This window comes from Helianthus annuus, chromosome 9 (assembly GCF_002127325.2).
Source record: "Helianthus annuus cultivar XRQ/B chromosome 9, HanXRQr2.0-SUNRISE, whole genome shotgun sequence".
Lineage (NCBI taxonomy): Eukaryota > Viridiplantae > Streptophyta > Magnoliopsida > Asterales > Asteraceae > Helianthus > Helianthus annuus.
In genome coordinates this window covers 168,670,414-168,695,219 of record NC_035441.2, presented here as the reverse complement: position 1 = coordinate 168,695,219, position 24,806 = coordinate 168,670,414, and the positions used below count along the sequence as shown (strand labels likewise).

The 24,806-nt window shown below is 38.4% G+C and overlaps 1 protein-coding gene and 1 long non-coding RNA gene across 3 annotated transcripts; one reads left to right on the top strand and one right to left on the bottom strand.

Moving 5' to 3' along the window:
* Positions 1-10,651: 10,651 nt before the first annotated feature.
* Positions 10,652-14,429, top strand: LOC118479237 (ent-kaurene oxidase-like). 2 transcript variants are annotated; one of them, XM_035977836.1, is made up of 8 exons: positions 10,652-10,759; positions 10,800-11,013; positions 12,344-12,504; positions 12,596-12,757; positions 12,951-13,091; positions 13,184-13,438; positions 13,512-13,868; positions 13,951-14,429. In XM_035977836.1, exons 2-8 carry the CDS (start codon positions 10,863-10,865, stop codon positions 14,257-14,259), a joined length of 1,536 nt encoding a protein of 511 aa, XP_035833729.1. In that variant the 5' UTR covers positions 10,652-10,759; positions 10,800-10,862; the 3' UTR covers positions 14,260-14,429. The 2 variants fall into 2 exon arrangements, with proteins under 2 accessions (XP_035833729.1, XP_035833728.1); XM_035977835.1 differs by lacking the exon at positions 10,652-10,759 and having other exon boundaries at positions 10,766-11,013.
* Positions 14,430-16,397: 1,968 nt separating this feature from the next.
* Positions 16,398-18,432, bottom strand: LOC118482223. Its single transcript, XR_004867781.1, has 2 exons — positions 18,069-18,432; positions 16,398-17,948 (listed from the first exon to the last, which is right to left on the bottom strand). It is a non-coding gene; the product is annotated as an uncharacterized LOC118482223 (long non-coding RNA).
* Between the last annotated feature and the right edge of the window lie 6,374 nt (positions 18,433-24,806).

Genomic DNA, 24,806 nt, shown 5'->3' with positions numbered 1-24,806 from the left:
TGATCGAACAGCATCCCTGATCGAGCAGCTGCCCGATCGAACAGCCTGTTCGATCGGCTAGTCTGTTCGATCAGGTTGCCCTGTTCGATCGGCTAGCCTGTTCGATCAGGTTGCCCTGTTCGATCGGCTAGCCTGTTCGATCAGGTTGCCCTGTTCGATCGGCTTGCCTGGTTTTGAGTGTTTCGCGACGATTTTTGATATTCCGACTTAGAACGATGATTTGAGGATGATAGAATTTCCTAATCAAATTACTTTTAGTAGTAGTCGGGACTATATTTAACATACAAGCATCCTTACAACTTATTTTCAAAGTCGGTTTCGATTGAGTTTGATTATCCTTCGATTCTTGATTGATTTTGATTGATTCACCACACACTTTATCATAAAGTAAGCATGCACAAGTAACACGTAAGGCACACACACACGTATAAAAGCATTAAAATTATCCATACTTGAGTTCGATGATTGATTTGATTAGCTTGATTATTGATTGACTAGCTTTATTGCATTGTTACTTCCTATCATTCACAGTCGGTCGTTGATTCACAGTTCGATTATCGGCCGATTAGTTTGATTATACAACATTTACTCCAAATAATATGAAAATCAAAATGAAACTAAAATGAAATTAATCTTTATTGATCTTTAATTCCAATAACAGTCAACTCTTGACTTTGACTTTGACTTTTGGGAAAACACGGGGTGTTACAGTCTCCCCTCCTTTAGGGAATTTCGTCCCGAAATTAGGCCGAGAACCGTACATCGCCGTGTGATTTTACCAATTTGATGCTTCAGATCTATCTGAACAACTGCGGGTACTTGGCCTTCATGTCACTTTCGAGTTCCCAAGTGAACTCCGCGCCTCGTTTGCCTTCCCATCGTACTTTTACAATAGGAATGCGAGAGCGTCTGAGTTGCTTGGTCTGTCGGTCCATGATTTCGACAGGCTTTTCCACGAAGTGTAGCGTCTCATTGACCTGAAGATCGTCGAGTGGTATTATCGCGTCGTGGTCGGCTACGCATTTTCGAAGGTTTGAAATATGGAAAGTCGGGTGGACATTGCTGAGTTCCTCCGGTAATTCGAGTTTGTAGGCAACTTTACCGATCCTTTCCAGAATCTTAAAAGGTCCAACAAATCGAGGCGCAAGTTTCCCTCTTTTGCCGAATCGGACTACTCCCTTCCAAGGTGATACCTTTAGGAGTACGTAGTCGCCAACTGCAAATTCGCGGGGCTTGCGTCGTTTATCGGCGTACATCTTTTGTCTGTCCCGGGCCTTCACCAAGTTTTCCCTTATCTGGTAGATCTTGTCAGTCGTTTCTTGCAGTATCTCAGGCCCAGTCAATTGTGAATGACCGACCTCGTGCCATACAATAGGCGAGCGACATCTCCTACCATACAAGGCTTCGAAGGGTGCCATTTCGATGCTGGAGTGATAGCTATTATTGTACGAAAATTCGACCAACGGTAGGTGTTTGCTCCAACTACCACCAAAATCGATAACACACGCACGGAGCATGTCTTCAATAGTACGAATCGTTCTTTCAGTCTGCCCGTCGGTTTGCGGGTGGAATGCGGTACTCAAATTCAGCGTCGTACCAAGAGCTGCTTGAAAAGTTTCCCACAATCTCGATGTAAACCGAGCATCGCGATCAGAAATGATGTCTCGAGGCGTACCATGATTCTTAATGATCTCGTCGGTGTAGATTTGGGCTAATTTGGCCACCTTATAGTCTTCTCGTATTGGCAGAAAGTGGGCTGATTTGGTTAGACGGTCGACTATAACCCAAATACTGTCGTGACCTGATGGCGTGGTCGGAAGCTTAGTTATGAAATCCATAGCTATGCTTTCCCACTTCCATACGGGTATCGGCGGTTGTTCGAGTAAGCCTGAAGGTCTTTGGTGTTCAGCCTTGACTCTTGCACAAGTTAAACAGCTACCAACATATAGAGCAATATCCCTTTTCATCCCAGGCCACCAGTACTTGTAGCGAAGGTCCTGGTACATTTTGTCCGCACCGGGATGAATGGAATATCGGGATTTGTGGGCTTCGCTCATGATGATCTTTCGCAAATCTGTCCTCCTCGGAACCCAGATTCGGTCCAGATAATAGAATATCCCGTTGGCTTTGCTCACGAGCTGAGTTCCATCGTGATAGATTCGTTCTTTCTTCAACGTACGCTCGTTAAAGCAAGCGTGTTGTGCTTCGCGGATGAGAGCTTCGAGGTTATACTGAGCCTGGATGTTTCGAACACCTATCACGTAATTCTTTCTGCTGAGGGCGTCTGCAACTACATTCGCCTTGCCTGGGTGATAACGGATCTCACAGTCGTAATCGTTGAGAAGTTCTACCCATCGGCGTTGACGCATATTGAGTTCTCTCTGGTTAAAGATATGTTGTAGGCTCTTGTGATCGGTGAAGATCGTACACCTTGTACCATACAGGTAGTGTCGCCAAATCTTTAAGGCAAAGACAACTGCGCCTAGCTCAAGGTCATGGGTTGTATAGTTCTTCTCGTGGATTTTGAGCTGTCGAGATGCGTAAGCTATAACCTTGTCTCGTTGCATGAGAACACAGCCAAGTCCAAGGTTTGAAGCATCACAATAGACAACGAAGTCATCGCTTCCGTCCGGCAGTGTAAGAACTGGTGCATGGCACAACATGTGTTTGAGGGTTTGGAAGGCAGTCTCCTGCGCGGTTCCCCACACAAAAGGCTTGTCTTTATGAGTAAGGGAGGTAAGCGGTACAGCAATCTTTGAGAACCCTTCGATGAATCGCCGGTAGTAACCGGCTAATCCGAGAAAAGAGCGAACTTCTGACGGATTCTTTGGCGTAACCCATCCCTTGACTGCCTCAATCTTTGCAGGATCAACGTGTATACCCCGACTATTCACAATATGACCCAGAAATTGAACCTCCTCCAACCAGAACTCACACTTGGAGAATTTGGCGTAGAGTTGGTTTCCCTGAAGCAACTCGAGAACCAATCGCAAATGCTGCGCATGTTCGGCCCTCGATCTGGAATAGATCAGGACATCGTCGATAAATACAATGACGAAACGGTCTAAGAACGGTTTACACACGCGATTCATCAGATCCATAAAGACCGCGGGTGCGTTGGTCAAACCAAAAGGCATGACAACAAATTCGTAGTGGCCGTATCGGGTTCGAAAAGCGGTTTTGGGTATGTCTTCCTCTTGAATCCGCAACTGATGGTAGCCTGAACGTAGATCAATCTTGGAGAAACACTGAGCACCTTGTAGTTGGTCAAACAGATCATCGATTCTTGGTAAGGGGTATCGGTTCTTGATGGTCAGCTTGTTCAATTCCCGGTAATCGATGCACATTCGGAACGACCCGTCCTTCTTTTTGACGAAAAGGACTGGTGCGCCCCATGGAGAAGTGCTCGGGCGAATGAAGCCTTTTTCAAGTAACTCTTGGAGTTGGTTTGAGAGTTCTCGCATCTCAGATGGAGCGAGTCGATACGGAGCTTTGGCCACTGGGTTGGCTCCTGGAGTAAGGTCGATTCGAAAGTCGATATCACGACTTGGAGGTAATCCAGGAAGATCATCAGGGAACACCTGAGAAAATTCTCGGACAACGGGAACATCCTTGACTTCAACTTTCCTTTTCTTGTCCGTCTCTGCTACAACAATGTTGGCCAAGAAGGCTCGATATTCCTTGCGGAGATATTTGCGAGCTTGAAGACATGACATGAGCTTGAGGTCTTTTGCGGTAGTTTCACCATAAACACATAGAATATCACCACTAGCTAGCACAAAACGAATCATCTTATCGGAACACACAACTTCAGCATGGTTTTCACGAAGAAAGTCCATGCCTACTATGACATCGAAACTTCCGAGCTGCATTGGAATGAGATTAATCGGGAATATATGATTGTTGAGCTTGAGAGTACAATCACGGAGCACAGAATTGACAGCAATGGTTCTTCCGGTAGCGACTTCTACTTCGAAGGGTGACGAAAGATAAGAGCGCTTACGTCTAAGAAGCTTCTCAAATTCAAATGACACAAAGCAGTTATCGGCTCCAGTATCAAACAAACATGATGCATATATACCATTCACAAGGAACGTACCATTGACCACGTTGTTATCAGCTTGAGCCTGGCGTGCGTTGATGTTGAAAGTTCTGGCGTGAGCGGCTTGTTGTTGAGGCTGCTGTTGTTGTTGCTGGGGTTGTTGAGCTTCTTGTTTCACCACTCTGTTCGGGCACCGGTTTGCGAAGTGGTTAGGGTCACCACATGCAAAGCAGGTCCGAACATTGTTTGCCGGGGCCTGTGCAGCTTGAGGAGCTTGAGGAGCTTGAGGAGCAGGTAGCAGGGCTTGGTTAACAGCGGCTTGAGCTTGCGTTTGACGAGGACCATAGCGGCAATTCGCAGTGAAATGCCCGTAAACGTTGCAGTGGGCACAGTAACGGCAGGCCACACCCACCGGATGATGATAAGAACATGTAGCACAGAGTGGGTGGGGGCCGGTGTACGCACGCTTAGCCGGCGGCGCATTGATCACTGGCGCAGTGCGCTGTGGTTGTTGCTGTTGTGGTGGTACTGACTGAAGAGGAGCAGCATTGGTTGCGGCGGCGCAACTCTTGTTCTTCTTTCTTCTTCTCGAGGACTTGGAGGCTTGAGCAGTAGGGTTGTCGGTTGATGCGGCAGTCACTTGATGCAACGACTTGGATGGCTTATCCCAGACACCAGCCTTAACTCGCTTGTCGTTAATCTCGGCAGCGAGTAGGTAGGTTTCCTCGATTGATGCGGGTTTGGCGGCGAACACGAAATCTGCAACACAATCCGGAAGAGCACGGATGTATTTCTTGATGGTCATCTCGGGAGTCTTGACCTGGTCTGGACAGATAATGCTCAGTTGTTTGAAACGGGCGGTGAGACCAGCGTTGTCGCCCTCCTTCTGCTTGATGGTCCAGAACTCATCCTCCAACTTTTGGCGTTCGTGGGGAGGACAGAACTCGTCCAGCATGATAGCCTTCAGTTCCTCCCACGTCAGCTCGTAGGCAGCGTCGTTCCCGCGCTTATTCCTCTCGGCTGTCCACCAGTCCAATGCCCGCGACTGGAAGACACCGGTAGCATTGAGAGTTCGAAGATGATCCGGGCATCCGCTTTGACCAAGGGTAACTTCCACAGAGTCAAACCAGTGAAATAAGCCTGTAGGGCCCTCTTCACCGGTGAACTCCTTCGGTCCACATGCCTTAAATTGCTTGAAACTGAACAGAGCTTTGCTGGATTCAGTGAGGGTTCGGGATTCTTCCGACGACTTGCTGGTGTTTTCGTACACCTCGCTGACAGCTTTCGCTACAGACCTTGAGATGAGCTTGGCGAGACGTCGGTCTCTCTTTTCCTGACGGGAAAGGTTTTGGCGAGTCCTTGATGATGACGACATGGTCTGCAATAGACATCGCCATAGGGCTCAACACAACGAATTCGAATCTCGCACGTCTTAGTTTACTAAAGCTTAGAATCACGTCGCATCTCACGTCACGTAACACATATAAACACATAAGCACATAATCATAGAGGCACATAAGCACAGAAGCAATTAGAGCACATAAGCAATTAAGCAAATAGAGCACTTAATTTCCTAAACACGTACGCAATTTTATCACAGAGGCTGTCAGAAAACAGAAACCTATAGCCACAAGTCGAGTGTCGTTCGTTTTGCATATCGGATAGCATCACATTGTATCGTCTAACTTAGTCGTATAGCGTAGCATAGCACACTGGTTTCGTTTAGATCACATCAACAGGGGTTTGAATCGAGATAGAATAGCAACAAGGCCACGCAGATTGATAACAAATGGAGAAATCAACGAATCTTAAAACACGTAAACAGATAAATCATATAAAATCAACGAAGCAACACTCAAAATCGGAAAATGGATTGTCTGCGGCTACTAGACTTTGACTAACCATGGCAATTTAACTATTCACAGTTGACTTGTCGTCACTTTCGACTCTAGGGGACATGTTTCTGCCTCGATTCTTGGGCATTATGCATGCGCATTCTAGGCCATACTCGTGAGTTCAGGTCGTTGGAGTCCGTCAATTGCCTTGGCGAGATAAAATAAAGTTGGAATAACTGCCAAGGTTAGGGTTTCACCCCTAGCTCAGCAATTTCTTCCTTGTTTTAAGAAAAATTTAGAGGAAAGTTTTCATCAAATTACGGGTTTCAGCCCTAATTTGGTATAATTCTCCCCCGTTTATTGATAGAAATTTGCACAAAGTAATTGGCAAAATTTGTAATTTAGGCAGGAATTCGCGGGTTTCACTCCTAATCCCGTCCAAACTACAAAATTTGGCTCGGAGTTCGGATGTAATGATAGAACAGAAGGGAACAACATAAAATAAGCACATAAACTTGGTCTCTTGGTTCCTAGCTATAGTCTAGGTCTCTAAGACAGCGATCCGGACTAGATCGTGTCTAACCTAATTCCCTATAGTTATGGCTCTGATACCAATCTGTCACACCCCAACCGATGGCGGAATCATCGGGGCGCGGCACTGAGCGAAACAGATTGTTCAGAAGTTTCCACAACAACTATCATACAATTCAGTTATATAACACGTCCCATACCGTGTCCCAAACAATAACAAGTTATCATAGAAATCAACTAAACAATATGGGAACTGTTCCGACAACTCAGATTCTTAGTTATTACAGACCGAATTAAATATTGTTTTAAGACTTCTAGACGGCTAACTGTAGATCTTACTGACTACAGGTGCCAGTACAAGACCTACAGATAACTATGGCCCTGGAGCAGGTATGTGGACACTGTCCTAAGGTCACAGGCTCCTAGAAGCTTATTATTGTCTCGCTTCCCTAGCACGATAGTAGCTTAAACACCTGTCACATACGTTAAAATAAAAGTCAATACATATAATGTAAAGGTGAGTACACAAGTTTGATATAGCATATAAAGTTCGAAAAGTTTACGCATAACCAAGCACGTACACAAGGGCAAACGATGCATGTAAATTATCAACATGGGACCATCGATACCAACGACTTCGAGTTGACTGTCCGAGACAGTTCGCAATACATGATTACCACTGTAATCCATGCAAGTAATTGTCCTTAGCAACCCCCGTGTGAACGGGTGCTGAGTCCAAACTATAGTACTACGTTGCTAAAGCAGGCAGATAGCACTCCACGTGTAATCATAATAAACAGCAATCATTTAGTCAAGTAATACATGCAAGTAGGTTAGCGTTCAAATAGTTTGTGTCGTTTGTGAATTTGATAGATTACGTATGTAACACCCAAAAGTGCTGAAAGCAAAAAAAGGGATCGAGTATACTCACAGTGGTTGGTCGTGGATTGAAAGGAGCACTGAGAATAAGTTAGCCTGAATAGTTCGATAACAATACAATGAGTAATGCGGAAAAAGTGAACAATGTACTTGGATCGAGTAGACCATTCGATCGGACGGCAGTTCGATCGAGTGGGCTGTTCGATTGGTTTGAAAGTCCGTTCGAACATCCATTCGATCGGCCGGCTGGCTCGATCGGCTGGTTCCTTCAAGTGGATTGTTTCTTCCTTTGATGTGAAGGATGTGTTTGTGTATGATGGTTTGAACTTTTGAAGTTCTTGCAGCATACCCCTTTCAAGTTGGCCGATCGAACAGCTGTTCGATCGGTTAGCCCAACCGATCGGTTAGCAGCTGAGGTTTGGCAAAGTGTCACTCGATCGGGTGGCATGCTCGATCGGGTGACATTCCAATGTTTCGAAAAGGTTAAGTGTTGAAGTATAGTATCTCATGATTCGAGCAGTAATGTTCAATCGAGTGGCGTAGTCGATCGAACAGTACCTCGTCAATACTACACTTTGTGAGTTGGTGGGTCTAAGTGCCAGTCGATCGGTTAGCCTGGTCGATCGGCTGGTGTTGCTCGATCGGTTGGGCTGTTCGATCGAACAGCCTAGCCGTTCGGCCAGCTTCTCGATTCGGTTAACCTATCACTTAACACTTGGTTATTCCCGTTAATTGTTGATGTTTTAGAGATATTTTGACTACGAGTTGAACCACAAAGCTGAAGTCCCTACTTAGTCTACTGACTCGAGCAGGAATCACCCAAGCTCGGCCAGAGGCGGTTTGGAACTTACGTTTAACGTTTAACCCGAAATCGGTATATCTCTCGGTAGAACCCGAATCTTGCACCATGTGTTTGTTTAGATTGATTTATAAATCGGTTCAAGTCTCGTTTTCACCGTTTTGAGTGTAAAAGAGTTGAAAGATAGATGAAAACCCGTCTTTCAATCCTTTTCCACCGTGAAATGTTAAGATCTTTGGTAGATTTTAGGTTATTTATGTGGAAATCGGTTAGATCTAAGCTATTCATGGTGGAATGATGTCAAAACTTAGTGTTCTTGAAGAACACATGATGACATCACCCAAGAACACCTAGATCTTGGTGATTTCATGGATGAAATCCAAGTTTTGAAAGATAGAAGGATGGAGAATCGATTAATGAACAAAAACGTACAAGGATTAGAGCGAAATACTTACCGGTTTGAGAGAAATCTGAGATTTAGTGAGAAGAAGAGGCTGGTCGGTCAGAGCTTTTCCAAAAGTGGAAAGTTTGACAAGGACAGCCCTATTTATAGGCTTCCAAAAGAGGAAAGGGTTGGCTGATCGAACAGCATCCCCGATCGAGCAGCTGCCCGATCGAACAGCCTGTTCGATCGGCTAGTCTGTTCGATCAGGTTGCCCTGTTCGATCGGCTAGCCTGTTCGATCAGGTTGCCCTGTTCGATCGGCTAGCCTGTTCGATCAGGTTGCCCTGTTCGATCGGCTTGCCTGGTTTTGAGTGTTTCGCGACGATTTTTGATATTCCGACTTAGAACGATGATTTGAGGATGATAGAATTTCCTAATCAAATTACTTTTAGTAGTAGTCGGGACTATATTTAACATACAAGCATCCTTACAACTTATTTTCAAAGTCGGTTTCGATTGAGTTTGATTATCCTTCGATTCTTGATTGATTTTGATTGATTCACCACACACTTTATCATAAAGTAAGCATGCACAAGTAACACGTAAGGCACACACACACGTATAAAAGCATTAAAATTATCCATACTTGAGTTCGATGATTGATTTGATTAGCTTGATTATTGATTGACTAGCTTTATTGCATTGTTACTTCCTATCATTCACAGTCGGTCGTTGATTCACAGTCGGTGCGACAGGAGTGCTGGTGGTAAGGAGATTAGGTTAAATGGGTGTTACAGAGAGAGGGAGAGTGGTGCTGTAGATCAGGATGATATAGATACTGTAGTTAATTTGAGGATTTTGATTTGTGTTTTATATGTTAATTTGAGGATTTTGATTTGTGTTTTATATAGAAATGAAATATAAAATATAATATAAATATATTTTCTTGTTCTTTTCTTTTATTAATGACGAAAAATGTAAATTATAAACTTTTATGTAATCCTTATTAATGAAATGATTTATTTAGATAAATTAGTAAAACAAAAGAACAGTTATATTTTCGTTACTTGTACATGTGATTTGATACTTTATTAGTAATTATTGTTTATATCTAAATAATATATTTTATCTTCACAAATATATATGGTTAGGGTAAAATGAAAAATTTCTACGAGTTGTGAGAACTTAGAGAACTCAACCTTACTAAAGGTTTTTTTGAATTTTTTACAAAGGGTGTGAATGAGCGGTTAGAGACTCAAGGTGTTAAACTTTTTGATTTTAGATTCAAGTGGTTAAAACCACTAAAACATAGGGACTCAAAAAGTAATTTACTATTAATTAAATTTGAAATTATACGTTTGATCTCTAACTATATTAAATAATATTATACTTATTATATTATTTGATACATTTATATTTGTTATAGATAATTGTTAATTAAATTTGAATTTTGACGTTTATCTCTAACTATATTAGTTAATATTATATTATATTTTGTGTATAAAATTAATATGTAATACTATTATTAAAAATCAGGAGAAACCAGAGAGTGACACGTGTACAAAAAGATTTTCATTTATTAGTATAGGAAGATTTTTAAGTAAATAAGTAAAATTACAAAACCACCCTCATGTGAATAGGCTTAACTTAAAATTTTAACATGATTAGTGCTAAAGAACGTAGAGTGTAATGAGTTTTACAAATAAAGGATTGTGACTGTAATTCATCATCATCATCATACTCAGTAAATCCCACCAATAGCAAAGCTAATGTAGGGTCTGAGGAGAGTAAGATGTAGATAACCTTACCTCTACCCCATAGGAATAGAAAAGCTGCTTCCAGTGAGACCCCCCGGCTCGATAATAGTTTTGTATCAAGCCTTGAACATAAGACACATAACAGTCAACAATCGAGACAAAGGTCGATTACTGCATGTTTCTTTTTGTCTTTTGGATATCAACGCTACCATATGATACATGATTAACCGCCCGCCGCTTTTAACGTTATTTTCACGATATTAGTTAAATAACGTTAAGATTAATGCAATTTTAAAGAATTGTGACTGTAATTATTAAAATTAAAGGCTATCAATTACAACCTGATACAAACATAAATAACAAAAAGTGCAATTTACCCTATTTATTTTAATGTATTTGTTGATTAAGCAAGCGAAGACAAATAAAAAATCTAAAAGCATCAAGAACCACACCCCGTGTGGATCTTTGCCTGTTCTATATTATTAGGCATTTAGGCCGGATGGATGAGCAAACGGTGGACCCACTTTTATAACTATGGACCCTATTTATACTTATGGACTCCACTTTTATAACTCTTAATTATAGATTCACTTGCCTTCTTGCTTTTTTTCTCTGGGAAAACAACATAAGGCCGGATGGATGTGCAAACGGTGGGATCAGCGGCAGTAGCATTCGGTGGTCCGGTAGTGGCCGTTGCCGGTGGTGTTTCTCTCTTGTTTCTCAAAAGTTTTCTTTCACATCAGGGTGGTGGTGGTGGTAATCCCAATCATCTTCCTTCTGTTCCTGGTATACTCCCTTTCTCTATCATATGAAGTTAGCGTTTGAAAATTTTGAAATTATGAATGCGTTTTCTTAAATAACGTTTAAAAAAAGATTGTTGTAAATTCGAGCATAAGATTTATGTGGCAGTTCGAGTTGATTTGTCAGAATTAATCAATCAGTTCGTCTCCGTCAAAACATCTACTAAACTAGAAAAAAATGAGATATTTTAGTTAACTTTGATTATACTTCCGTTATGGCTTTTAATTTTATTGTTTTTATTAGCCACTTTACATAAATCGTTTAAAATCAACTGAAAACATCTACTAACCTATTTAAACATTAATTTATTTTTATTACAAGAATGTATCAGGATCAGAAACTGAGATACTAATCGATTTTAATTTATATGAAATACTAATCATGTGATAATCATGTAGATAATATAATACTAAAGGTATTAGAGAGGAATGGGCACCTAAGGGTACTTACCCTAGCCCTAACCAACCAACGTCCGTCATGTCAAATTTTATACAAAATACCCGTTAGTTACTCGGTAGCGGCACTCTACCGATGCCAAAAACTATATATATTTTTTAATATTAAATAAAATCAAATACCTCAACCAATCATAAGCCACCAACAAATCTAAAATCAACACCCACTTCGAAAAATCTCATGCGGATAAATCTACTGGCTAACCGAACCCGCTTTGTTGAGAGTGAAAGCGGTGTTCTGGAATATGTAAGTACCATAGATTCCTCTACTCGCTAGTGCCCCGACCACTCTTATACACTGTAGTTTATCCCAAGCCAAAAACGGCCCCAATTATTCTCACACGACACAGTTCATTTGCCTTCCACGTGTAGTAAATTATCGGCTTTATTATTATTATTATTATTATTATTATTATTATTATTATTATTATTATTATTATTATTATTATTAATTATCACTACTTTTATAAATATTTATAATTTATATTTTATACATAAAACATAATACATATTAGTTGCTTTTTATATTATATATATCTCCAAGACGTTGCGCTATGTCAAACAGCGTACACGGGAAAGTCAAATTACAAAGTTTAGTTCTTCAAAAGTTCAAAATAGAAAACCAAAACTAATGTCTTCAAAGATTCAAAATAGAAAACCAAAACCTTTATGTGAACCTACCCTGGAAAGAAGAGCGTATAAGAAAATCTTAAAAATAAATATAAGATTTTAAATAAAAAAGAAAGTTAGAATAAAGAAAATACAAGTTAAAAAAGCATTCATGTCTTTGGAAAGCCTATTTATTTCAGCGAAATCATCCTGCATATGATGGTGATGTTAAATGTCGTTCAAAATTGCAGAGGTTCCGGGGTTGCCAGTATTAGGGAATCTGCTTCAGTTGAAAGAGAAGAAACCATACAAGACCTTTACAAAATGGGCAGAAACTTATGGCCCTATTTACTCCATTAAAACGGGAGCCACCTCCATGGTTGTCATCAACTCCAATGATCTAGCTAAAGAGGTACTACACCTGTCTTATGAAATAATGTGTTAAAAGTCTTTAGTTCATTATACAATCATGTTATAATGATATCTATCATCTGATGTCATAGGCTTTAGTTACCAGATTCAACTCGATTTCAACAAGAAAGCTTTCAAAGGCATTAAAGATCCTGACTGCTGATAAAACCATGGTAGCAATGAGTGATTACGACGACTATCACAAGACTGTAAAACGAAACATACTCACTAGTATCCTAGGACCAGCTGCTCTGGTTGGTGATCGTTATTCTATATTACTTAAACACTTATTTTTGTTTGTACGCGTTTGGCTATATTTACATAAGGGGTTGGCTAAATGTACCCATACCCATCTATTGAGTAAAAGTCCACATTCATTAAAAATAACAAGGGTGAGGTACATTTAGGACAACTCTTTACTCATACAAATGTTTTATCTAATCGCAGAAGAAACACCGTCTGCATAGAGACACCTTGGCGGAGAATTTATCAAATCAACTTCATGATCTGGCGCCAAATTCTCCTCACGAAGCAGTAAACCTCCGAAAGATTTTCCAGTCTGAACTTTTCACATTAGCATTGAAACAAGTGAGTTCTTCTAAGCCTTGTTTGCAATCCATAAGATGTATGAATGATTTGATAAACTTATACAAATTTGATAAACTTATACGAATTTGTAGACATTCGGGAGGGATATCAAAAGCATTTATGTGAGTGATCTTGGAACCACCATGACAAGAGATGAGGTCTTTCAAGTTTTGGTGCTTGACCCGATGATGGGTGCCATAGAAGTTGACTGGAGAGACTTCTTCCCGTATCTCTCTTGGATCCCAAACACCAACTTCGAGATGAAAATCGAACAAATGTATGTCCGAAGAGAGGCTGTGATGAAAGTACTTATTCAAGAACACAAAAAACGAATAGATACCGGGGAGGTAAATCAGCAAATCATACCACTTCATAATCGAATTTTTTATGTTAATGTGCCTTGTGTTTTCTGCAAATTAGGAGCTATACAGCTACATCGACTACTTGCTGTCTGAAGCACAACCGTTAACTGAGAAACAACTTATAATGTCACTCTGGGAACCGATTATCGAAACAGCAGACACTACTATGGTCACCACGGAATGGGCAATGTATGAACTTGCAAAAAACCCCAAGAAGCAGGCCCGCCTATATGACGAAATCCAAAGTGTTTGCGGGTTAGAAAAGATCACAGAGGAGAAGTTGTGTAAGATGCCTTACTTATTGGCTGTTTTTCATGAAACTTTAAGAAGGCACAGTCCTGTTTCGATAATCCCATTAAGATACGTGCACGAGAACACAGAGCTTGGAGGGTATCATGTTCCTTCTGGGACGGAGGTATGTTTAGATGCCCCCAAACTATCATTAAAAACATGAGTCAATCATAAGTTTTTGCTAAATGTAATGATACGTTTTGCAGCTCGCTATAAACATATACGGGTGTAATATGGAGCGTGAAATCTGGGGGGACCCTCAAGACTGGAACCCGGAAAGATTTCTTTTAGAAAACGAACCCATCGATTTGCAAAGAACGATGGCGTTTGGAGGGGGGAAAAGAGTTTGTGCTGGGGCTATGCAGGCCATGTTGATTGCGTGTGCGTCCATTGGGAGAATGGTGCACGAGTTCGAATGGAGCCTTAAAGAAGATTCGGGAGAAGATATTAATACGCTTGGGCTCACAACACAGAAACTAAATCCGATGCTTGCGGTTATTAAGCCCCGAAAGTAGCAATATGGAAACACTTTACTTATAAGGTTACACCTACGTATCTATGATATACTAGTTTTTGTAATATATGTTGAAATGTATGCTTTTGAAGTGATGATACCCGAAAGCAAATAATATCTCGGTTATATTAACATCGAAGCATTTATGAAAAATCACCAATTTTGCGGACATAGGCCATCTCGACTCATAGATTTACTAACATGGTCATTTTACGCATTATGGTCAATGGTTCATTGATACATGTTACGTCATCTCGCGTTTGGGTTCCATGTCACATCTTCAAAAACCATCGATCAAAACATGGTATGTCATCTCTTTTTTCTTACATGTAAAATAATATATGCTTTGTTTTCAAATTATTTTTATATACACAATATAAAAGGAGTTCAACACAAACATAAATAAAAGACAACATTATATATTTTTTTAGATAGTGTTTGGTTGGAGTAAAAGATAACACGTTTTTTTATGAAAATACACAATAGTGTTTGGTTTTTTGTAAGGATAAAAGAAAATATAAAAAATAAATTTCTTTAGTAGTACATTTTTCTAATATAAATCCTTTTGCATGTGTATAAATACGTAATAGCAATATAATAAATTAAAAGTTGATTCGGGGATTTATCCCGTTTCATGATTGAATCAAACTAATGGGATTCTCCATGCTACCGACGGCTTTTGGTTGATGTCGGTTTGTTATGGTATCGGTGCAATAAAGCCATTCGATGTAGCAATCGACGTGTACTTAATGTGGATCCAAACTATATAATGAATACGGGTATCGATGTCATTTGACTAGTATCAGGTCGTTTTATCAAGGTACCGATACAATACCAAGTTACAAACACTCAATATAGCTTACGATACAAAACACGCTACTCTAGATCGTCATGGTAACAAAAAGACAAACTTATATCATTCGATCTTGAGCAAAAAATTTATTAAGATCGAAGTAGAACAAAATAAATACGTCACAATGGTATATTTGGAATGTTATGATTACAATATTATAATATTAAAATGACGAAATGGTAAACAACATCAATTTATTTGATAAATTAAACGATGAGTTAGCTTTGATGACATGTACATTTTTGCTTCAATCACTTGTACAACATGGCAAAGATAAAAAAAAAATCAATTATATTTAACCCGTTTGATTTTGAACAAAACTTTCATCGAACCGTATATGAAAATAAACACGTCGCAACGATATATTCGGAATTTTATAATACGTTATATTATATTACTAGGTTATCACCCTATGAGCTTCACTAGATGGAGCAAGTTATTTATATTAATTATTAGGGGACCCGGGGTGGGGAGGTTTTACCCCATGATGAATTTGTTTAACGAGTGATGGTGAACAAAACACCACCGCCACCCATCCTTTTCAACACGTGAAAGTTATAACGCGTGGAAATTATCACGCATGAAGGTATTGTGAGTGATGGTATTGTTGGGCGTTGTTGAGTGTTGTGCGTGATGGGTATTGCTGGGTGTTGTGAGTGATGATCATTTTCACTAAAAAAGGTTGTGAGTGATAGAATAACTAGAAGTAGCACCCCGCCACGTTGCGACGGGTACTATGATTTGTTGCTCCGATGAAGCACAACAGACTGTAACAACAGAGTGTTACTCGACCATTTTCTTCAAGTAATCACTATAAACCATCGAGACATACCCCTTCATATACATCTGCATGTAATTGTAGTTGTGAAAAAATACAATTAGAATTACAAAGGGTATAGTGATTGTGTAATGTGGAAATCAAAGTGTAGATACATGTAGATTGCATTAAAAAGCAATCCAAGCATCAACAACATTATTAACTTTAAGAACGAACATACTTCTAGCAATTTATGAATACATAAAAGCACTCCATGTTAATGAATAAATTCCCGGCTACCTGGTTAACCCAATGGCCAAAGGTCACCTCACCGCCCGCGACCGCAAAAAGCGCTCGGTAGCCCAAATCACCCTAAATATACATAAATGAGCCAATCATTCAGTAGCTAATCCGCAGTAGCTAATCTGCAGAATGACACTATGTAAATGTATGAAACACTGCCTGGAGTACAAAATACAATTCCAACAATATATTAAAACACCAGTGGATCATATTAATGTAAACACACTAAATTCAAAGCTTGTTACTTGATTCATCGTAATGTAAAGAACATAAGATAGTTGCATGCTTACATTGAATCCATCATGATAGTAATCTAGATTATAATAGGCAATAAACCCATATTCAAAATTGGGCACAAACTCACCAATAACATCATTGAAATTAAAAATGAAACTGAGAAATACAAAACGGAACTTGAAGAAGCTTAGCTTAATGAGGCAAAGCGAGAAAAAATATAAGATATGACTATACAGATGCATTCCGTTCGCTAAGAAATGGAGGTTCGCTGGTTGGTGGAGGTTCATCGGAACTTTGTCGGAACCCTAGGTTAGGTCGCCGGAAGTTCAACTCGACCGAAAACCCTCTCTGACGCCTTGCTTAGTCCATTACCACTCAACACCATCATTACCAGAAGAACATAAGCTCTCTTCAATTAAAGAGTCAAGTGTTCCTTCACACGTTGCACACCAGCAATAGTATAGTTATACAGGCTTAGACATGTTGAAGAAACAGAAATTACACGTGTTGGCTGCACACTAAGAGGTTAAAGACCTCATATGCCACGCCAATAAACACTAAAATCTTAGTTTCTTCAAACAAAAACACATCATCATAGCCCAGAAGTAGATACAATACTGATATCACATACCCACTGCCAAAAAAAGGTTACTAAGATGTGAATGTGTTTGTGCGTTGAAACTTTGAAAGCTCAAATATGTATTCGAGGGATGAACGCATATAAGAATGGGTTACGCCATAGCTACAAACACACAGTTGCAAAGTGAGCACTATGCCATCTGGATGTTGCCTCGCCAACATGCTACTCGGATGCTCGATGTACCCTAAAAGTACAATGATCATCACAACTCTAAAACAAATCATAAAGTCTAAAATTGTCGGCTAAAAAGAAGCAACTGTAAAAACCCAAACCGACGGTTAAGTAAAAAGGGTGGAAGAAAACATATGCTCTGTTTCACATGCCCAAGGGACACGTGTTAAAACCTAGCCATGACTTTCCATATACAAAATTTTATGAAGTGGGTACAACCACTAATGCAGTCCAATGTTGTTAATTGATAATGTTAAAATACATACCTAAAACACAACCCTTTGTTTATCAAAACAACCTTAAAAGGCTCAGATATGTAATCGAGGGATGAACACATATAAGACCCTGGTAACAACATGGCTGCAAATACATAGTTGCATAGTGAAAACTATGCCATTTGGAGCTTGCCCCGCCAAGATGCTACCTGGATCTTCGATTTACCCTCAAAATACAACAATCAACACAACTTTAAAGCATTCCATCAAGCACCTCATATACAGAGTTTCTGTGCTAACTACAGAGGCTCAAGCAACCATCATAGCCTTTCATCTTAGCTTACGCATCATAGCTCCAAAGTTTTCAAATCAGATTGGCTAAAGAAAACAAAACCTGGTGTGTACACATTCGGTACAAATCACATTTTCATATGGATCAAGATAACCCCTGGTTCTTCCTTTAATGGTTCATAAATTAAAAACAATATCTAAGTTCATCATCATAAAATATTATCTGCATATGACATAAAATCATCAAATCAAACATCTACCAGCATCAAATCAAACAAAGCATCTCAGATCGAAAAGAAACGTGAATTCAGATAAAACTGTATAAGAAAGTTAAGGTTTATACCTTTAACCCTAAGCGTAAGAGCACAAACAACGGAAACACCGTTTGATACAATTGCAACAGAAGTAACAAAGAGGGTATCTACGCGAGTTTGATGAAGATGTTGCAGATGCAGATGCATCCATTAGTTGGAGACGATGATCGGAACAGTGAAGGTTAATCGGAGCTGTAATGGCGTGAATAAACCCAGGGTTTGAAAAGTGTATGAGAAGAAATCGATGGCACAATGAATTCTGGCTTCAAAACCACCATGGTAGAAGTCGTACTGGACCGACCAAAGGTGGGTGTGCTCTGGTTCACAAGTATGAGTACAGGCATCAAAGTCTAGATTACTTTTCCGTAAACAAAACTTTAAGCAATGGGTACAACCGTACAACCATCAATGCATCCCAATTTGTTACAAATTAGACTTGTATATAATGGTTGATGACATGGCGGAACTTGATTGGATGTTGTGAGTGATGAGTGAGTGATGAGTGATCACCACTCCCACCCCTTAATGATTAATATCTAATAAAAGAGTGTGTTGTCATTGACCCGTATGAGAAAACAATGGCATTAACATTGGACCTTTAAAAGACGGAAAAAAGAAAATGTTAAAGAAGCATATTCCAAACTTAACTCTTGCTATTTGATTAAAAAAATTATCATTATCTAAGAGAAGCGGAGAATTTACCAATGCTATACCCATGATTACAACATAAAATGATGTAAAAAATCATATGAAAGCTTGCATATTCAAGAAAACATTATAATCACCACACGTAACACAAGCACTTTTATCTTAGACAATAGTAGTCAGGGAGCAACAAAACTACCTTCATCATCAAGTTTATCTTCTAAACAACAACCGGATACAACAAAAGCAAAAATAGTGGCGTGTTTACGATTAACTTCCATATAACCGTTCTCCTTTACTTTTTTTAAAAATCTGCAAATGAAATACACAAGTCATGTTACTGTCAGTTCAGTCAAAAGTCAAAAATTAAGCAACTCACATAAAGCTATTCTGAAAGAATGCAAACCAATTGGTGTAGCAAAACTCCCTAGCCACATTATATCTACACGAGGACATGAGCACAGACACAAGATTGCACAAATTCAGATACTTGTCTAACAAATTGTAATTCAGTTCAAAAGAAGATAAAGTTTGATAAAATATACAAAAAGATAAAGGATAACCTGTTAGTAGATTCATATTTGCAAAAGACGATTAAAGTATTAAAACATATAATAAAGAGGTTAACATCTTATCAGGAATTAATTCATAATGAGCTCAAGTTTCATCAATATATGAGAACGTGTGCAGCTGCAAACAGAAAATAAGTATAACAAATCTGAAAAATTAAATAAGTAAAGTATACAGACCGTGAGCAAAACACATTAGTTGAGAAGATAATTTGCATAGTTGAAGCCAAATTGCAATTGCAATGAGCAAAACAAAATATGGAATCATGAGACATTAGCACAAATAACTATAGGCCACCCTTCACTATTATATATTCTTATGTTCCCATTAAAGTTAATGGGAACATTATGCAATCAAGACCGTTGGATGAAGCTGAGATCTCAGCCGTTTAAAATAAGAAAAACCTTCTAGAAGCAGAGGTTACAAAGCAGTTCTAGGAGGTTATAGGTCAAAGCAGTTCCATGAGCCCAGAATTGTCGTACGCAATTTTTGGAGCATGATGTTTATCTTCTCTTTCTCTCTCTTATTATCTTATTATGGACGAAAACGAAAACCAAATCATTACTGTCTCTGCTATTTCCTCAGTTCAGGTGCGTAAAATTGTACCATGGCCAATTGTTTCTTCATTCCTATTTTATGTGAAATCATTTAAGTTACTGTATATGTTGATTACTGTCTCTAACTCTCCAACCTTACAAATATTTTATGGGTTTCCTTAATTCTTTATTCGTATTTTAATAGATAAAGATGAAACTTTTCAGTGAATAGTTTATTTTCTAAGCCAAGACACAGAGATCCGCTAATAGGCAAAGAGATCTGGATGAGGCTAAATTGAGATTTGTTGCAATCGAGGTGAGTTATTTAATTACTTCTAATTTAATCACGTGCCTAGCATTGTTTATTTTCTAAGTATGATCAAATTAGATAGTGATGACCATTAGATGTTAGGCTGCGTGATAATTTTCTTTAACAGATCGGTTTGTATCTTTCCTTTAACTTTTCTCTACCACTAATGTTGTTTGTATACCAATTTTTTTATTTAGCAGGTTGATCATGTGACCTTCTTAAATGTAAACAAGGAATTTCGTCAGTCTAATAAATCATCAAATTGGTGTCACAAAACTTTATTAATTACCAAGCAATGGTAAGTCTAATAAATCATCAAAAGCCACCACCAAATCCGGTGTAAAACCCACCACAACTATCTCGACCATCACTATCCACCTCATCGTCTCTGCCATCACAAACTGCAGTCATCTCCACCATCACCATCCACTTTACCGTCTCCTCCATCCACGATCATAGGAGAGAGAGAGAAGAGAGAGAAAGGAAGTTTAGAGAGAGAGATTAAGAATGCAGAACTTTCTTTTCTTTTTATTATAAACTTTTCATTATTTACACAATAGTCCATTAAGATAAGTTGTTTTAAAAAATAGTCCCTAAAGAGGTGAAATGACAAGAATACCCTCATGTGCAAGGCACATGACCAGATTTAACCAAAAAATTTAACTGGGTTTGGCCTAAAAGGACATAACATGCAAGATTTTGGAATATTAAGTACAAAACTTGTCAACTTTTCCGCTAAAAGACACCGCCTGCAATTTGATGTAAACATAAAGGACAAAACTTGTAATTTACTCAGGCAAGTAAGGCAAGTATGATGGTTTGTGATGATGGTAAATGATGATTATATGTTAGTTCAAGCATATTTACATGTTAAAAACATCATATTTAGTAACCCAACATGGTGATCACGACTTACTAATAATGGAAACTTTGTTGATCTTGGTATATGTAGGATTGTGTGTTAGACATATTTGGTGATCAATCTTGGTTCATATATGCTAGTTAGGTCATATGCAAGAGTTTGGTATGATTAAATTATGTGAACAATGTTTGATTACCTATGGTTTCCGAAAAAAGGAACTTTATTGAAATTGCAAGTTATAACTTAAGTTTTAGACATGCATGAACATGTAGGATGATTCTAATGTGTTACGTCGGTTATATAAACATGTTTTGATGTGTGAAAAGTTGTAAACTTGCATACTAGATCGTAGCTTTCCAAAAGTGGAAACTTTATTAACTAGACGTGTAAGAATTGTGAATTTGACGTGCATGATGATGTGTAACATTCTAGATGTGTTGATTAGGATATATTAACATGCTTAGAAGTGTCGTTGTGTAGAATTCTTGGGCATTAGAGTTTCATGTACAACTTACTAAAAAGGGAAACCTTATTGGTAATGAAGTTTAGATAGGAACCAGACATGTTATGTGATGTACCATACTTGCATATTTTTGATTTTGTGTGATCATAAACGAACATTAAATCACTTAATGAGTCACCAACTAGTCACTAAGTCAAACTTGGTTAAACATGTGAACCTTTACTTAAAACGTAAATAATGGAATTGTTTTGATATAGGGATCTTATGAACCAACACAAACACGCACTTATAAACTTATGCGTAAAAGGTAGCCGTTAGCGGGTCACATGTTCTTTACTTGTATTTGTTGGAATAAGACGCACCCTAAGGTGAGTTTCATGACCCTCTTTTACACGCTTTTTTTTTGGAGAAGAATGCAAACTTTTAGATTTTTGTATTTCAATTATATCACATGTTTACTAAGCGCAAACATATCATGAAAGTCCTTACATCTCGAACCGTTAATATAAGGAGTTAGCTAGGTAATTTGAGTAGTGCTACTAGGTTTGATAAACCCCACCTGCATTAGTCGCGCTAACTCGATTGGGAGTCGAATGGGTGTAACATTGACCTAACATCTCACCATTGTTATGATAACGTGGGGGAAGGCATTAAACACAAACAATCAACTTTGGTATCGAAATGTTTAGTAACTTGTAAACAGGCTAGCAACCAAAAGATATAATTGAACTCTTACATCATCTTGCAAACATTTATTTTCTGTTGAAATTTGTGAACTCGCCAACCTTATGTTAACACATTTTAGCATGTTTTCTTAAGTCACTAAGGTATGCACGAGGATTAGCGCATTTCATGGAGTCGCGCACTTTAGAAACATCTAAACGCTTTTCTTTATATTATTTCATGGGTTTGAGTGCTTTATTTTGCACATTAACTACTTTTGCATTTACTTTTACTTTCGCTTCTCCACTATCATTAAATTTTGAAACACTATTTTCTCATTTATTGAGCAACGTGGTTTTCAAAAGATAATTTAGTGGTCGTTCGACGTAACTAATGACAATAATCCTGGTTGGCCACGCGGCTCGCGATAAAACCTCGCTGGTAGAATTTGAGGGGGTGACCCTTAGCCAGTTGACACATCACAAAAAACTCATTCTTAAAAATATCAAAAACCCACTCAACCCAAAAAACATTGTTAAATCATCACCACCTTTTACGCCTACTTTTTTTTAATTACCAATTTTTTTAATTTTAATTATATATTATTAATAATAAATATTTTTGGTTGGCATGAAAATTTTATAATCTGAAATATAAATTAGAAAACTTAAAATATAACTTTTTTAAAACATTAATTTTAAAAATTTACAACCTTAAAAATTTAAAAATATACTTTGTTAATAATTTTAAATATTTAATTTTATAATAGGTGTTAATTAAAAATAAAACTATTCTTTTTATATACAAGAAAGGTTTTTTTTTATCTCACACTCGTTTATTCTAGTTTTTTTACAAAAACTTGGAGAAAATATGAGACACAAAAAATTGGGGGTTAAACTAAAAACAGCCACATGGCCAAAAGAAAATGCACCTAAAAAAGACTATTGGGCTTGCTCTTATTTAAAACTTGGAGAAAATATGAGAGTATGAGACACAAAAAATACGGGGTTAAATTAAAAACAGCCACCTGGCCAAAAAATGCACCCCAAAAAAGACTATTGAGCTTGCTCATATTTAAAAGAGTTAAATGCCTGGATAGTCCCTCTGATTTGATATTTTTTCACCTTTAGTCCTTAATTTTTTAAAATTACCTCTATAGTCCCCAACTTTTCAATTTTTGTTCCCGGATAGTCCCTGGCGCAGATGAGGGTTAGTTTTTGGTGTTAGATTGGTGCCAAATGACTAAAATACCCTTACTAATAAAAATGTTATTAATTGTATATTTAATTAATTATATAATAATAAAAGAAAGTGGGCCCCACCCCACCTCTCTTCCCTTTTTCTCCATCTCCCCTTTTTCTCTGTAACTCCCACCTCCACACCAAGCCGCCACCACCATCACCACCCTCATCATCAGCAGGTTCACCTGCACAGTCTTGACACCCCAAAAAAAATCAGATAAGTACAATTATTGAACACCACTTCACGATTATACATATATCAGTTGCCAAGAAGAGATGTCAAAATTGCCAAAACAGCAATGACAATCATAATATTGAGAAAATAGTTTGTTTGGAGAGGTTTATCAGGGCTTGTACCGAACCCTTCATACTCTGCGCGGATCTTCTGCTTCATAAAATCTGAAAGCTCGCTCTGCAATTATCCAGATAAGCAAAGCTCATTGAACAGAGTGTTACCATCTCCATTATTATTACTCACTCCCAACTTTTTATTTCATTCATAGCTTCATTCTTGCATTAATTTTAAAGATATGCTTTAAGAAAACAACACACTAACTCTCTTGGTATATTAATCCGGCACCAATCATCAAACACAACAAATCTAAATGATGTGGCAGCATGTTAAAAAAACAAATCTTGCTCTATGTATAATCGTGAAGTGGTGTTCAATAATTGTACTTATCTGATTTTTTTTGGGATGTCAAGACTATGGAGGTGAACCTGCTGATGATGATGACGAGGGTGGTGATGGTGGTGGCTTGGTGGTGGTGGTGGCTTGGTGTGGAGGTGGGAGTTACAGAGAAAAAGGGGAGAAAGGTGGGGTGGGGCCCACTTTCTTTTATTATTATATAATTAATTAAATATACCATTAATAACATTTTTTATTAGTAAGGGTATTTTAGTCATTTGTCACCAATCTAACACCAAAAAGTAACCCTCATTCGCGCCAGGGACTATCCGGGAACAAAAATTGAAAAGTTGGGGACTATAGAAGTAATTTTAGAAAGTTAGGGACTAAAGGTGAAAAAAGGTCAAACCACAGGGACTATCCGGGCATTTAACTCTATTTAAAAGTTTGCATGATTATCTTTTCCTAGCTTCTAGAAGATTGAATTTTTTTAACGGTCAACTAAATAATCGGATAATTATCCTCCTTCATAACCGTAAGAGTTGTATACATACCTGAGCCACCAAACCATCAAGCCACCAGTTCCGAAGAAAACCCACCCGAAGGTCCACTGCGGTGAAACCCAGTTCAGTTCGGTTTCCAACTAACGACCTCTAGAGAGACCTAGTTCTAAACTTCATTGCCACCACAAATGTCTTTCAAAGTAATGCTAGTGAGAGTTGAACTTAGGACTTCAAGTAGAAAAACCAAATGACTAACCACTAGAGTAACGATTGAATTTCTCTTTAAACTTTCATCGAGTTTGGAAGCCTCAATCATTCTAGACTTCATTGCTTACAAGAACTACAT

Bases quoted from the DNA above. Each gene is read 5' to 3' on its own strand.
- LOC118479237 (XM_035977836.1), top strand. From the start codon at position 10,863: ATGGATGTGCAAACGGTGGGATCAGCGGCAGTAGCATTCGGTGGTCCG. The intron at 12,505-12,595 runs GTACTACACCTG...CTGATGTCATAG, and splicing joins CCAATGATCTAGCTAAAGAG to GCTTTAGTTACCAGATTCAA. The intron at 13,869-13,950 runs GTATGTTTAGAT...TACGTTTTGCAG, and splicing joins ATGTTCCTTCTGGGACGGAG to CTCGCTATAAACATATACGG.